Raw genomic sequence first — 16,691 nt, 5'->3', positions numbered from 1 at the left:
ATGGGGCATCCACAACCTCTCTGGACAGCCTGTTCCAGTGTCTCACCACCCTCGATGGATGAGTGTCTATCTCACCATGTTGTGTATCTTCATGTACTTATGCCCTGGTTGCTGACATGTGTCACCCACCTCTGTGAGTGTGCATTTTTGACTCTTTTCTGTGTTGCTTATCTCAGTGCAGCCACCTGAGAGTTACCACTGTGTTTAGCTGCACCTTTATTGGCAGTTGGACTGCTTTGATTTCTTTCTTGGTTATTCTGGACACCAAAATCCTACTCATAGATGAAAAAGGCTTACAAAATACCAACAAAGCCTGACGTGTGCATTGTGGGCAGTATGTGACAACCCTAGACCCAGCTGCATCTGTTGGAGAAGAGTGTCTAATAAAAGTCTGAGCTGATTTCCACTGGAGGGCATTCAGTCCTGTGCTGCCTGCACATTTTGAAGGAAGCCCTAGGGCTAGAGCACAGAAGGTCTTCAGTGCCTGTTGTCTCCATCTGTCTAGGGATTTCCAGGGCAGGACTCATCCCTGGAGGGATTGAGGAGGGCTCCTTACAGAGGAAGTTTTGTTTGCTTGTGCTTTGCTTCTCACTGACTTGCTCCTATGTTTCCGTCTCTAGGGGAGGATGACAAAAGCAGGTTCAAACGGTCAGTAACTACTGGAGGGTTCTTTGTTCCCACCAAGATACGGACAGGAGGCACAGGCAGCTCATACGACCTCAGCAAGGAGAATGAATGGGAGCGGGAAGGATCTGCCATGGGGGCCAAAGGAAGTTCAGAGCTGGGTGGGGAGAGAGTTCTTCCCTGGACAGCACAGGTGAAGTCACCCCCTGAGCAGCTGAAAGTTTTCCGGGTAGCAGAGGATGCTGAAAATGAGCAGACTTCAGCCAAAGGAGTGCTCATGTTCTACACCTCTGAAAGAGCCACCAAGTCGGGCTTCCCAAGCAGCCTCTTTCCCTTGGAGGCTTCTCCTCATCACCAGAGAAAAGCCCTGAACATCTCAGAGCCATTTGCTGTCTCTGTCCCGCTGAGGGTATCCGCAGTCATCAGCACCAACAGCACACCCTGCCGCGTGCCCAGCAAGGAGAAGCATTCCCTTTCCAGTTTAGAGGAGTTGTCTTCTCTAGTGGAGAGCATGAGCCCCTCTGCCCTGGAGGCAAGGACCCACACAAGGGCAGAGCAAGCAACAGAGTGCGAGGAGAAACAGCTGGGGCCAACTCTGCCAGTGGCAGCATCCAGAGGTAAATTGTGTTAAGGAGAGGGGTATGGATCTTCATTTGGGCTGCTGGAAGTGCCCTGCAGCTTGGTGGTGTGGAGGTCTCTCCAGCTTGAGCTTGTGACAGGAAAGAAACCAACCTATAGCAGGGTGGGTGTTGACTTGATAGCAGTCAGGATGGTGCTTGTTGCATTAAGGAGCCTGGGGAGGTGGGCGACCTCCTGGAAACATTTGGCTTTGCCTGGGGGGAGCTCTCTAGCTTTGTTAGTTGGTGTTGGCTCTTGGCAGCACTGCTTTGTCCCAGGACACAAGCTTTCAGTCTCAGGTAGTTACATTCATTTGTGTTTCTGATCCAGGGTCTCATCCTGAGGAGCTGGTGGCAGCCAGAAAAACGGAGTCCTTAGAAACATCACAGCCAGCAGCAGAAAATAAGGAGACGTGTGGGCAAAGCAGCTGCACCAGTGGCATCAGCAGCCCCCTGCAGTCCTCAGAGCAGAGTCCCACCTTGGAACAAACGCCAGCATTGGAGTTCCATAAGGGACCACTCTCAGCAGGGAAAGCAGAGCAAGGACAGCTCAGGATGAAGGATGTCTCCTCAGGAGGCAGCTGTGACCAACAGGAGATTGAGATGGCTAAGACAGAAGAAGCATCATGCCTAAGAGATGTGGTAAGGAAGAAGGCATGAGAAAAGTGGGGAACCATGTCATGGTAGTGACTGGGACTGGGAGGTTTCATTGTGTGTCTGTAGCTGTGTAAACTCAGTCTATAACTTAGGCAAAGCAGCACCAATGATTGACCATAAATTGATTTATTTCACTTCTGTGAAATCACCATGTGGTGATTTACCTTTACGTAACTACCTACTGTCCCCTTTTGATCATCTTTTCCTATAACTGTACAATTTCAGTCTGTACCATCTGTCTGCTCTGAGACTCTCCAGAATTGAAACTATCCGGATGTCTGAGCATTTTGACCTGTGGTCTCTGAATTCTCCTTCCATTTTTGCTGTCCCATTTGTCCTAGACAGCCTGAACAGACCTTTTTACTCCCAGTCTCTGCAAACTTACAGTAATTTCACGACCATAAGGCTCACTGGACTATAAGGTGCACCCCCCGGGAGTCGGCAAAATTCGCAACTTTGTAGATCATATAAGGCACACCGGACTATAAGGCGCACTTTTTTTTGCAGCGAGGATCCGCCCCCAGCTCCCCTTGTGCTGTTGCTGGCTGAGGCCCTGCCTCAACCCGGCAGCCATGGGCCCCCGGGCTCGCCTGTACCCGGTGGGGCTGGGCTATGCCCACCGCGGCTCAGCCGCACCTCCCTGGGCCCCCGGGCCCGGCTGTACCCGGCAGGAGGGGTGCCGCGGGCCCCTGGCCCCACCTCCACTTGGCAGCCATGGGGTCCTGGGCCCCCAGCCCCGCCTGCACCCGGCTGCCACGGCAACGCGGCCCCGCCTGTACCCGGCAAGAGGGGTGCCGCGGGCCCCTGGCCCCTCCTCCACCCAGCAGCCATGGGGCCCTGGGCCCGGCTGGAGGGGCACCATGGGCCCCCGGGCCTGCCTCCACCTGGCTGCCATGGCACCGCAGCCCTGCGGGCCCGCCTCCACTCAGCTGCCGCGCCCCTGCAGACCCACCTCCACCCGGCTGCCACGGAACCACGGCCACGCCTTCACCCAGCTGCCACGGCCCTGCCGGCTCCCCTCATGGCTCGCAGCTCACACTTCCGTGTTGGCAAATTTCCGAACTTTGTACATTATATAAGGCGCACCGGACTATAAGGCGCACTTCCGGGTTTGGGACAAAATTTTAGTCAAAACGGTGTGCCTTATAGTCGTGAAATTATTGTAATTTTAAATTCTTACTATTTTTTGCATCTTCTGTTTCACCAAGTTTCTTACAGTGATACTCATCTTTGGACAGCTATTTAAAGATCGGTTGGCATATCTCCTTGAATAGATTATTCATTTGAGAATGTGCAATTTGGGAATTCATATTCTCTGGCAAGGCTAAGTGAGCCTGAATGGTAGTTGCTGAGAAATGGGCTGGAACATTCCAGCTACTTATTCAGCTCACTATTTCATTATGTCCGTCCTAGGCCCCCTTTTGGCTGCATCTTAGACCTTCTCCTCCATAAACTCACTTGTTTATAGATTTTCTTCCTTGAACTATAGAAGTCTGTGCGTCTGTGTTTCTGTACCTGTGAGTACATCCGGGAGCCTGGCTATTCTAGGAGGGCTGTTTGGAGAAGATGGAGGGGTATTTACTGGTAAGTTGTGAGCTCCCAGGTGATGGCATTTATGTTTTTCAGAGTGAGGAGGACCCGCCGAATGCCTTTCTGGAAGCCCTGTGGCCAGAGATACAGCAGGAACTGAAAATTATTGAACCTGAAGAGGAGCTCTTGCTCTTGACAGCAGCAGTCCCCAAGACAAGCTCAATTTCTGAATCCCCTCCTTCAGCACAAACTGATAGTCTTTCCTCTGGCGCAGGGCAGAGTCCAGCACTTGCTGAGCAGAAATCTGAAAGCCAACCATCACAGATAACTCAGGTGCCTTTATTTGGTGCCAGTGGCATGGAGCAACAAGACAGCCTTCCCAGCTGCCAGTCTGATACAGTTGTGCAGCAGAATGGTGCTTCAGCCCTACCCAAACTGAGTACTCTTCCAACAGGCTCAGCCACTCCAAAGAATCACCAGTCAGTGGTGGAGAGCAGGAGTGAATGTCTTATTCCTACCCCTGACTGGAAGCTTCATAGTCAATCAGAATTTAGTGAGATTGCCACTAGTGATGGATTATCTTGTTCCAAAGGAGCATGTCCAGACTCTGGGAAAGAAAAAGATGGCAGGTACCAGCTCCAGAGGGAAGAGGATGGTCTAACCAGAGTCCCAGAGACTCAAAGGGAGAAACATGAGATAATGACTACTGATGAAAGGGATACATTCTCCTCCAAGGGACTGAGTGGAGCTGGAATCCAGGAGATGAAGGAAGGCAATGCTGTTAGCAGAACTCAGGATCCTGCTGACCAGGATGATGAGGACGCCTGGACAGATAATGTGCAGAGCTTAGAACTTGTGGAGCCTTGGGAGGATCACCAGTGGGTTACAAGCCCTCTCCATTCCCCCACCTTTAAGGACATTCAGGAGAAGATGACCCAGGAAATTCACCCACAGAGCCAGAGAGCAGACACATGCCTTTCTCTTAGACCGCGGTTCAGTCGAAGCATTTCCTTGGACAGTAAAGACACAGTGTTGAGTATGTGGACTACCCCATTCTCTTTCATAGATGCCACTGACCACCAGCAGCCATGCAGTGACATTCTGCATTCAGTGACTTGTGAGCTGTCCAAAACACAACCCATGTCCCCCTCTACTTTGGGCAAAGCTATGCAAGATGAGAATGGCCTAAGTCCTCCAGAAGACCCTTCAAAACCTGAGTACCCCCTTATCAGGGAGAAAGCACCAGGTGAGAAAGCAGGACCCTCCAGAGTTCCTCTTTTGGAGACAGAGGGAAAGAAAGTGCATGTGAGCAAAGAAAATCCCTGGAGCCTGAAGCTTGAGTTGTCTTTGCCATACCGAAACAGCCCAAGCAGTTCTTTACAGACTAAGAACACAAAGGAGGAGTTACCCATCTCTCAGGACACTGCCCTGAGAGGAGAGACTGTCACCAAAGCATTGTGTTCTGCTGCTGAGTCACAGCTGAGTAATAAAGGTGAAGAAACACCTCGCAAAGTAAAGACCAGGCCTTCATCCCTCAACCTGGATTCACTCCTCCCAGCCCCAGATTTCTTCACATTTGAGAGCCTGTCCATGCCTTCTGCCCCTGGGAATCTCCTGTATGGGCAGAAGGAAGTAAAAAGCAGTGATTCTGTCCCATCCCTGCTGACACACTGCCCTGCTGGCAGTAGGGGTGTTCCCTGGGGGTCTCGTTTCAATGCCCCCGTGGATTTAGACTTGGATTACCTAGCAGTGGCCCATGCCACCACCGGCCGTCGTAACTCTGCCCCCGTGAGTGTGTCAGCAGTCAGGACCTCCTTCATGATTAAGATGTGCCAGGCTAGAGCGGTACCCGTGATACCACCCAAGATTCAGTACACCCAGATCCCCCAGCCTCTGCAGGCTCAGAACACTGCTCCAGCTACTGAGAAGAAGGAAGCAGAAGCCAAGCAGGCCATCAGGCAGGCTCCACGGGTGGCATGGAGCCACCTGGAGGCCCCCAAGAGCCCACCGACAGAGAAGAAAACCAAAGCAGAGAAAGAAAACAGTGACCCTGCTCAAAAAGACTCAATCTGTCCTTGGCATGGCAGCCTGGGCTCTCCGCTGGAGCCATCTCAGTCCAGTCATCACCCTGCTCTGGATGCCCCTGTCCTGCGCCGAAAGCGCACCTCTGGTGGGGAGGCAGCTGGAGATAACCCACAGTCTTCAAAGATAGAGAGGCCATCAGGATTCTCCAAACCTTCCTACAGATCTAGGCCTGGGAGGCCCCAGAGTCTGATTCTCTTCAGTCCCCCATTTCCCATCATGGACCACCCCACCTCCTCAGCAGACTCCAGGGTATTGTTGTCACCCATCAGGAGCCCCACTCAGACCACCTCTTTGAGCCCCATTTGTGGCGATCTGTCTGACCCTGCACGGACAGTGCCTGAGGGGGTAACACTGCGGAACAAAATGACCATCCCCAAGAACGGCCAGAGACTGGAGACCTCTACAAGCTGCTTCTACCAGCCCCAGAGGCGCTCTGTGATTCTGGATGGACGAAGTGGGAGGCAGATTGAGTAGCAGCTGCTTCTCCTATTTCTTTTCTGTGATGGTTGGAATGGGAGTGTCCAAGACCAACTCTGTTGCAATTTTGCTGTTGTTAAAACTATTCTGTGCAAGATGGACCTGAATCCTTTATGGTTTCATGCAAAGCTTTTGCTATGGAAGGTCATAGTATCTTTGTCTTGCTTTTCATTCTGTTTATTGCTCCTGCCTAGTCCCTCACTGTCTATTTTTTTCATGGTAAGCCAGTCTCAGAGAACTTGCATTTCTCACATCTATTTTCTAACAAGCCCTGTGAAAGTCTCATCCTCCCTATAGAAAAAGGAAAAGCGAATCTCTGTATAATTGTTACAAAACACTGCAGCTCAAGGGCGCAGAGGCACAACATCTGCTGAGGTGGTAAGTCCAGATGTTTGAGAGCTACTACCATTGCTCCCCAGACACCAGTAAAAGACTTTTTGATTTGCACAGGGTAAATAAACAGTGCAGGAGGCTGGAGATAGCTGGAGAGGAAGGTGAAGCTGGCATGAGCAAATCACACAGGGTGTGAGACACTCAAGGATGTTCCAATGATAAACATACAACCCGAAGACGCTGCCTCCAGCTCTCTCCTTGCATCAGAGACATGCTCTTTCCAGCATGTGCAACGGCTGGAATGAAAGCAGCTGAACAAGAAATGCCTAGTTGTTCTTTCAGTCTTCCAGGTCTTGCCCATGAGTTTTGTGTGCTCAGTCACTTGTTCCTTGGGCACACAAGATCCATGTGGCTGAGGAATGAGCATGCAGCTGGCTGCCCAGCGGTAGAGACCCCTCAGGCTGAAAGCAGTGAAAGCCAAGGCAAGGTCATAACAAAGGCCAGTATCAACTATTTTCATCTTTGCTTAAAGCCAGATGACACCTCTGCAGCTGCCTCCAGCTGAGCTCCACACTGCCAACAGCAGACAAAAGCAAGAGGATCTTCTTATCTCCTTATCCTTGGGCTATTGCCCTCTTGCACCCTGACTGATATGTCTTTGACCCTTGGTCTTTCATTGTCACTATGTGGCATATCCCCAGGTGCTTCTTCATTTAAATTTTGTCTCCTGTGATTTTACACTGTTAATCTTTGAGAGTGTGGCTGGTTGCCACCTCCCTGGACCTCAGTGCTTTCAGATTTATTAAGAGTATGGTAAAGAGGATGATTTGTGGGACTGCAGAACAGATCCTGAACAAGTCCTGAGAGAGGGGTTTGAAGTGAATAAAACTCTCTCCTGAAGGGAACAATAATGTTACAGGCAAATACGTGTTCAGATATGCAACAGCTGCCATGGGAATAGAATTAAAGCTTCCTTTATAAAGTCTCTAACTCTGCATTCACCACAGGTTCATCTGTTGCCTGATCTATGACTGGGAGTGATGGCAGTCAGGTACAGCCTGTGCTGTCTCTGCAATTTAAGTGTCAGTGGTGACTACAGAGGAGACGGGAACACAGGTGTTGCTGCCAGCACTGAGATTGTCCCTGTAATGTGCTTTCAGGGGCCATCATTCCTGGAGATGTCTGAGTCTGCAAGCCTTCAGATGGGTGTGATAGGCTACAGTTTGAGCAGTAAACTGGTAGCCAGAATGTCCCAAGAGAGTGTGTGTTTAGGGCTTCATTTTCTGAAGTACTGGCAATTTCCAATGGTTAGTAAACTAAACCCATGTAATCCCAGTCTGTACTGACTGTGTCACTTTATTAGTGCCATTGTGGCTGGAGGGCCCTGAGCCTCCCCACACAGTGTTTTCTCTCAACTGTAATTGGTAAAGGAGAGATATGCTGGAGTATTTTTGAGAAGTTATGGGCCCACAAATGCAAGAAATATATCTTCAGCAGAATTTTCTCCTTCCATTTCCAAAGGGAATGTGAAAAAACAAGAGGGCTTTTCCTCGTCACCAGTTGTAGTCTTTGATCCTCTTCACCGCACTACTTGTGTATAGTGCCACATGGGAACAAAGCAGAGGACTAAGTCTCTGCTGTCAGTTTTGTCAAGGGAGATTATTAAACAAGATAAGGGCATGGAGTTCCTGTTTGGGTCCATGTTCTTTCACAGGCAGAAGCCTATGCTTTACCTGGGTAAGCTCTGGGCAGTAGGCCCAGAATATGCAGCTTCATGACAATCGTATTATTCTACTCCCAGACCATAATATGCCTGTGCAGCCTCTTATTAAAGCTAGGGAATTCCCAGTCATTCATGCTCCTCATAGTTAGCACAGCTCCACACTGCACTTACATGGCTCTGCCTTATGAGAAAGCTTTTAATCACCATGGCTGGGTTATTGACAAAGGGAAGGTGTAATGCAAGGTATTGTGGTAAGGTTTTAGAGGATGTAAAGGTTGTGGAAATGATGCCCAGGTTTTTTTGGCATCAACAAAATAGTTTACTTTGGACAAGGATTTATAGTCTCTCATTTTCTAGAAGATTTGACTGCCAAGCCACCTGGAAGGGAGCTAGAGAAGCTCACAAAGTAATGCCTCAGAAGGAAAGGAAAAGGTGGCATGTTTAACCTTGACATGTTAAAACCATTTATTTTGTCCTTCTTATTCTCATATAAGCTGATGTATGAACAAGAAATGATGTCTGGCAATTTGTATATAATACACTGTCTCAACTCTTAACCAGCATTTCAGTAATAGCGCTTTTGGCATAAGTGGTGAAAACTCCTGCAACAGTAAGTTATTAGAAATCTTTACTTGATATTAAAGATCAGCTTCAACTAAAATCTGTTTCCAGACTATACTTTTAAAAGGTGTTTCAGAATTGGAACTCAGATCTGGGTCCTGGATTTTAATTAAGCAGAGAAGGTGCAATGATATCTCTATTTTGTAGCTTGATCCCATTTCTTATCTACAATTTCATCCCCAGCCTTCAGCTGATGCATCCAGAGCATTTAAAATAAAGCCCCAGGTCCTGCAGAGATGAAAGCACATTCTTAGCTGCAAGGTGCCCTGTCGCATAGGTGTAATTGTTCTCAGCTCCAGACTCAGCCTTCTGCAGAGTCTGTAAAGCTTGATGAATACATGCTGATGCTGGTACCTGCAGTCAGCTTGAAGGACCAGAGCTTGGGAGTTGGACAGGGCCACAACACAGATACCACCTCCCATTGAATGGTGCTGACTGGGTGGCAGGAGCTTCCTAAGATCCAGCTTTTCTAACCTATCCTCAATGTCAGTTTCAGGGTCAGACCTGATCTCTTTAAGAAAGGATTTTCTTCTTTCTTGCGTTTTTTTTTCTCCTTGGTTTTGGGTTTGGTTTTTATTGTTTCTGTTTGTTTGGGGGTTTAGTTTCTGTTTTTCCTTTGTTTATCTGTGAAACATTATGAAGATGGACAGATTGGATTTATGGGAGATGAGTCTTGCCCAGTAGAACTAAGACAGTTTTCATTGGTGTTATTGAAAGGACCTTCCTAAATAGATTGGCTCAGCATCTGCAGCTCCACAAGGATCACTTCAGGGACCCTGCAGTACATTTCAGTTCTCCTGAGACTGTGAAAAGTAAAGGCTGTTTCCCAGTTTGCAGATGGTCCCAGTATCAGACATGACAAATTATCACCAGCATGTGTTGTTTGTGGGCTTTTACAAGTGGAAGACAAGTGGGTAAATATCACTTATTCTTCCCATGTAGTCAGAGGGTTAGTGCAGCTTCTCTTCAACGTAGCTCAGAGTGAAATGGCTAAGCTGGCAAAGGTGAGAATTCCTGATGGAAAGGAGGGACATGGATAATGTTAGCTCGTGTGGGAGCTGCCTTACTGGCAGGAAAGTAAACAGAAATGAAGATTGTATTTTACCTTATAAACCCCGGTCCTCTGGGCTGTCCATCTCGTGCTATCACTGTAGAAAGACTGAAGTACTTATTTTTTCACCTTTAGAACTTCAGAGGAACTTAAGTCTGTATTAGAGAGCATCTGTGAAGCCTGCAACATTTTCTCTCATCCAGTATCCAAATGGTGCAATCAAAATATTTTTTCTTTCTTTATGGATTCTGAAACATGTGTAATGGTGAATATTTTTAAATTTTATATCAATATATAAAAGATCATTCTATATAAATGTATTAGAAAAAGGAAATGTAATTAACATGAAGGAATTGCCTAAATAGTATTTTACACATCTGTGAAACTTGGGCAGATGCGTGGAACTGTTTTCTGCTGCTATGTTTACAGCACTGAGAGTGTGAGATGAAATGGCTTTTTGCTCACAATGTAGCTAATTAGTTCTGGTTAATCTGGAGTGGGCAGAAGGCCTGAATGTGCCTTCCTGAGAAGGATCTTGTCCTGGGAAAGGAGGGACAAGATCAGGGGAGACCAGAGTTCAAGGGCCGATTCAGCTTTCCACCACAAGCATTTCCCTGGCCTTGAAAATACGACCAATTTACTGAAGCATATACTACCTTTCAGGCATGCCCAGGTTTGCAGTTGTCATTTTTGCTTCTCTCAATCTCTAAAAAAAAAAAAAAAAAAAAAAAGAAAATCTCTAGGGGTGGGGGAGAAGCTACAGCTGATCCCTATTTTGTTTAACCTTTGCATGCTCCTAACTGATGTAAAGGATTGGTGATAACTAATTCTGCTCCGAGCAAGGAATGGAGGACTTCCCACTGAGTTTGACTGGAGATGGAGTTTGACTTTAACAGCCTCAGAAAGGAAGGATGGCAGAAGGCAAGAACTTTCTGAGGACTCATACAGCAGTCCAGACTGTGGATCTTGTGCTTGCAGGCGCTAGTCCCCTTTGAAATATTATTTGCTGCCAGGTCAAGAGAAGGGCTGGAAGTTGGACACTATGAAAAGGACAGTCTCCATCCCACTGGCCCTGGTTTTGTGATTATTTTTCCTGCTAGCTCTGATGAATTGCAGTTTTGTTTAGCTTTTTTTCTCTGAGGACTTGCCTGTCTCTGTGCATGATTGTCAAAAAAAAAAAAAAAGAAAAAAAAGAAAAGAAAAGCAACAGCCACAAAAGGGATATTTTGCCAGGTCTCAGCCATGAGATTAAACTGGAGTTTTTATAAAAACAGATCTGTGCCCTAGTGATGTTTTGGAACCATTTATTTTTTTCTGGATTTGGTTTATGAATACAGTACAAATGCTTTTGTCATCCTCTGACTTGGAGTTTGAGTTCCCCTTTTGTTTTGTGAGTGGCCAGGGCAATTGTGTGGGCTTTGATTGTGGGGATTCAAGGTTAGGGCCTGACCACACAATTTTCTGATTGGAGGGTATGCAGTTGCTCTGCAGTTGCTCTGCAGCTCTGAAAATGAAGTGAGATTTGGAGATTTCTGTAAAATTATTGTTATCTGAAATGCTTTAAAATTTTCAAGGGTAAAATAATATTTTTTTTTCTTACCATTGCTAGTTCTACCAGGCTGAAGTTTCAGTGATGTGCAACTATATCCTCCTGTTTAGCACATCTCCTGCAGAGCAATTCAAAGTAGAGTATGGAAAAACTTTGTGATCCCAGTGCTTGTACAGCAGAATTCAAGCTGGAACAAGAGAAGTTACTATGAAAGCTTTTGGTGCACCATGCATGCATTTCTGTTGATTTGTAAAGGACAAGCAAGAACTTAAACAACTTATGAATTTAGTTCCTTGGCTCTCATTAAACCAATCTTTGAGCTGTGGCATGGAAGTGAATATTGTTATTGTGTGTCCCTTATTCCATCCTAGGATCAGAGAGAGGAAAAAAAAAAAAAAAGAGGTGTGTTCTTATGTTTGTAGCCACAGTTGGAACTATCTGCAGTGCAGCTTTCTCACTGTTCTCCCTAAAAGGCCGGTGAATCATCAGGTTAAATGAAATAATTTTTCTCCTACTCAGCAGCTGAACTCAGGGCTTGACTCCCTTTCCTACTTCCTTCATGACTTTAGTTTCCCTTTAGGAAAATGCCTGGGTTGTGCTTCCTGCTTACCATGGCAACTGGCATACAAATTGAGAGAGAAAACCACATTTGTTGAACTCTGGGATTGTTGTTAGCTGGAGCCAATTATTAGTGCTATATGATAACCAGTATTTTCCTATTCTTTGTGCCACAGTCTCACAGTGACTTGGCCATAAGGCAAGGGGAGAACCTCAGACTGCCCCACAGCATTCCCATGGTTATGAAAATTAGGCCAAAGGGACACTGCAGACCTGCTCATGCTCCAGTCAGCACTGTGTCCTAAATCAAGGTGCTTAAACACATGGAATACTGTTTCAGCCAGTTTCTTTTACCTGCATGACTCAGCACAATGCCCTGTGTAGGTTGTATTGAAAGCCACAGCTACAGCATTTTGCATACAGTAAATTCACGAATACAAGCCGCACTGAGTATAAGCCGCATCTCTGGGTATTGGCAAATATTTCGTTCTTTGTCCATAAATAAGCCGCACCTGAATATAAGCTGCTCTGTCGTTCACAGCGAGGACCCGCGTGCAACAAAGTTGCCAAATACTAATAGAACCGTGGCATGGCAGGCGGTTTACTGGCTCAGCTAAGGCTGTGCAGGCTCGGCCCGCTAGGGGCTGCTGACGGGGCCAGGTGGCCTATCCCAGTGGTGCCGCTTGGGGCTGGCCGCCGCTTCTGGGTTCGTTCGCCCCAGCCCTGCTAGCGGCGCGGTGCCGGCCGGGCACAGAGAGAGCGCCCTGCTTGCGGCGCGGCGCCGGCCGGGCACGGAGAGAGCGCCCCGCTCGCGGCGCGGCGCCGGCCGGGCACGGAGCACCCCCTGCTTCCGCCATGGCAGCGGAGGGTGGGGGCAGAGTCCCCCCCCCCTCCCTGGGCCGTGGCAATGGCGGCGTGGGCTCCCCCCATCCCCCCCCGGTCCGCGGCAATGGCGGCGCGGGGCCCCCGCCTGCTCCCCGGGCCGCGGCAGTGGCGGCGCAGGCTCCCCCCACCTCCCCGGGCCACGGCAATGGCGGCGCGGGCTCCCCCCATCTCTCCCCTGGGCTGTGGCAGAGGAGGGAAGAAGAGAGCTCTTCCGCCTCTCTCCCCTCCCCGGGCCGCGGCAATGGCAGCGCGGGCTCCCCCCACCTCCCCGGGCCGTGGCAATGGCGGCGCGGGGCCCCCGCCTGCTCCCTGGGCTGCGGCAATGGCTGCGCGGGGTCCCCCCATCTCTCCCCTGGGCTGCGGCAGAGGAGGGAAGAAGAGAGCTCTCCCGCCTCTCTCCCCGCCCCCAGTGCTGCCTGCAGGGAGCCAGGGCAACAGAGTAACACTTTGTAACAATCGTGAAATGCCGGCTTTTACTGGCAGGTGCTTGGCTCGGCGCCCTGGCTGGCACGTCTGGGGTTTTAAATGTCAGAAAATTATTCACATATTAGCTGCCCCCGAGTATTAGCTGCACTTCCGGGTTTCCACCAAAATTTTTGTCAAATTGCTGCGGGTTGTATTCGTGAAATTACTGTACTTTCAGTTAAGCCAAAACCGGGATTAAGCAAGTTCCCAACCTGGCTGTTAACCAAGAATCAACCTTACCCAGCACCAAGGAGCATTTGACACTGGTGTCTCTTGCATCCTCACTGCAACACAGGACTCCAGCAGCTCTGGGCAGCAGGACATCCCACTGGTATCCCACTGGCTGGGGCTAAAGCTCAGCTGGCAGCAAAGGGGAGGCAGGCAGTGCAGGGAAGGGAGACTGGCACAAGGCACCACCACCAACAAAAAGAACAGAATCATAACAGCCAAAATAAAGAAAGGCAGTGAGGTTTCTGAGTTCATTTTCCATCTGAGCAGGATAAACTCTTCAAAAAATGTACCTCACCACAAGGGTAAAGGATGAACAGTTTCAATGTTAAGGATTAGAAATTAATGGGATCTGCAAAGCTCAGATCTCCCCAGATCTGCTGCCCTCAGAAGTTAGTCATAGTGTGGTGTTAAAATTCAAATGTTTGCCTCACTCCATAATTAAACAGGGTAGGTATTTTTGTATATCTTTTTAGCAAACTGCAGCGTGAGATGAGCAACAATTTGCAAACCTCGACAAGTCCTGGGAATTATATTTGCAATTTGGGTCCAGATCCGTCTTAAAATGGGACCTGTTTACTTCCATAGCACATCTGCTATAGAGGGTGCATTTCTCTGTCATCTAAATCCCTTATCTGAAAAGACCAGGAATTATTTGAATGCAGTGAGAGGAAATGACTTAAAAAAACCCACAACTTTGTAGCTGCTTAAGAAAGAATCACAAGGCAAACAAACATGGGAGCAACCAGAACTGGAGAAAAGAGAATAATACACATGTTGATTATTCAACAGAGGAAGTTTCTAGATAAGTAAAACTCAAAAGGGAAAAAACCCAACAGCCAACAGCCATAAGATTGAATTGAACAAGTCTGAAGAATATAAGGTAACATTCGCTTTCCCTCTTCTTTCACAGGGATCAGAAGAATAAATCAGGAAAATTTTTTTTTATTTTTTTTTCTTTTTCTATTTTTTTTCCCCACTGTGTGATAATTTGCTTTAAACATGAAGAATCAGACAGTATAAAAGGACCAGGCTTGTTATTTACAGGGATTTTTTGAAGTGACTTGACTTTAGAGTCTCCAGCCTCTGTGCCAGCCACAGTACCCTGCTAAAGCTGAGCATTGTTTTGGGAAAAAGAGAGAGGTCCTGCATTGGCCTACAGTTAGCAACAGCCCTGGGTAACCAGAGCAGCTCACTGCTCTTTTTCCTGTTGAGGATAAACCCTGAGCAGTCATAATCCACTTCTCCCAAAGTGGGATCTCCTAGAGACAGATGCCTGAGATTACAGGGAGAGCTCTTGGAGGAGGTTCCCAGCATACCATATGCTGCAGGGGGTTTCCCCATTTGCCAAGGAGAACAGGCTGCCAAAGATGGGAAGTAGGAGGATTCATTTATGAGCTAGTTTTAGGTCATTGGTCCCAATAAACCTTTGCTTGGCATGAGACCCTGTTGTAAGGAATGTGAAAAACTAAGATGCCAGGGCAGTGAGCAGGAAAGGGAACAAATCACCCGAATCAGAAGATACTGAACACCACTGTCAACCTGGTTCCTAGTTTTCCCAATGAGGTGTGTAGCCAGATGCAAGTATGGCACGTAATGGCCATTGTATGTCGTACATGAATCAGCAAGGTAAAGAAAAACAGCGCCTGAAAAAGTGTCTGTGCAAAGAGGTCTCATGCAGAAGAAGTGAGGGGAAAGGAAGAAGGGGTGGGAAAACATGTTGGAAAAATGGGGTTGGGGCACAAAATACACAAAGGCAGCACCACATTGCTTCATTGCCTGAAAGAACAGAGACCTTCAGCACTGCCAGCAACAAACATTCAGCAGTGTGAAAAACACCAGGTTAAGTTTCTGTGTGTGTGGGAGGGCAGCAGCTGAGGATGTGAGATTCTTTTTGGATTGGAGGACTCACCACTTCATCAGCTGTGAACAGAGGATGCTTCTCAGCGAGACTTTTGGTTTCTCAGAGCTGGGAGTATTGCAATAAATTAATAATCTAAAAATACATTTGGTAGCTCCATGGGAAGATTGGAGTGTGCTTTTATTGCCAAGAGAGAGCTGTGAGTATTCACACCCACAGAGAATAAACGCACAAATCAAATCTGCAAACAAACCAAATGACTTTCACCTGCAGCATTTTTTCCCTCATCCTGTCTTAGCAGGATGTCTTAGTCCAGCAGTTCTAATACACACACGCATATTGCCTTCTCTGAAGACCATGTACGTCCATGCCTTCAGTAAGCAATCCAAACAGCTGAGAATGGCCAGGATTTTTTTTACAAGTCTCAGCTGACACATAAGCCTGTTCACTACCATTCCTGTCACAAACTCTATCTCTTCTTCACCCTTTTCCTGGCATCCCAGGTAATTTCAGAGGCTAGAATCGACCTTCAGAAGCACAGTTTTTTTCTGATTTTTCAGCAGGATTTTTCATTACTCTGATCAAGATCATTCTGTCATCAGTCTAATCTTCTCCTTCCCCCTTAATTCAGGCAGATAAAGGTGTGTTTTATGTGGATGCACTGTGATATGTTTAGCACTCCTGCACAGATCCACCATTGCCTGGATCACTTGGTCAGAACTTTTATTTATGTAGTACACAAATCATAAAGTGCAATTGGAGAGAAGGGCTTAAGAAATGGAAAGCAAATTTGAGGAACCCAAACCAAATTGACTTGAGCTGCTATTTATGTAATAAGTCAATGGTATCATTTGCACCTGGTTGGAGCAGTTAATACTGCAATAGTCTATTTAAAGTAGTCTCAGTTTATCTTCTTCAAAATTCTGCAGCATTTTCCTCTAAATGCAGTGCTGCAAGCATACCATATTTAGATGGAGCAGAAAGATTTGAAGCAAAAGACCAGAGGAGGAAAATAATATTTGATCTTACCTGCTTCTGTGGTCCTACAGTTTTCTCCAGCCAGATGTCCAGTGACATCCATAGTCAGAAGGCCTTACTAGCTTCTAGAAAGTCCCACAGCCAGTTGCCTCACCCATTTGCAGAGCTGCTTGAGTTTCAGAAAAACTCAAACAGGAGGCCCTTATGCAGGAGGGCAGCTATCCACAACGGCTGCCACAACCAAGAGTTATTGGAAGTGTTTTGCCAAGCAAGGACAGAGTCTCTGTGCCTGCCGTGTCCTTCCTGCCCCATTCCTCTCCTCTCCTCTCCTCTCCTCTCCTCTCCTCTCCTCTCCTCTCCTCTCCTCTCCTCTCCTCTCCTCTCCTCTCCTCTCCTCTCCTCTCCTCTCCTCTCCTCTCCTCTCCTCTCCTCTCCTCTCCTCTCCTCTC

At 47.7% G+C, this 16,691-nt stretch overlaps 1 protein-coding gene across 3 annotated transcripts in view; it reads left to right on the top strand.

Moving 5' to 3' along the window:
* Positions 1-10,991, top strand: part of ARHGAP31 (Rho GTPase activating protein 31) — a 101,171-nt gene extending 90,180 nt beyond the window's left edge. For all 3 annotated transcript variants that reach the window (XM_033053188.2, XM_033053186.2, XM_033053187.2), the window contains exons 10-12: positions 621-1,241; positions 1,573-1,883; positions 3,525-10,991. In XM_033053188.2, coding sequence (XP_032909079.1) covers positions 621-1,241; positions 1,573-1,883; positions 3,525-5,987 — 3,395 coding nt within the window. In that variant the 3' untranslated portion in view covers positions 5,988-10,991. The remainder of the gene's footprint in view (positions 1-620; positions 1,242-1,572; positions 1,884-3,524) is intronic.
* Positions 10,992-16,691: the final 5,700 nt, after the last annotated feature.

Source organism: Catharus ustulatus, chromosome 2 (assembly GCF_009819885.2).
Source record: "Catharus ustulatus isolate bCatUst1 chromosome 2, bCatUst1.pri.v2, whole genome shotgun sequence".
NCBI lineage: Eukaryota > Metazoa > Chordata > Aves > Passeriformes > Turdidae > Catharus > Catharus ustulatus.
Note: the sequence above shows the minus strand (reverse complement) of the source record. Positions and strands in the feature narration are given on the sequence as shown.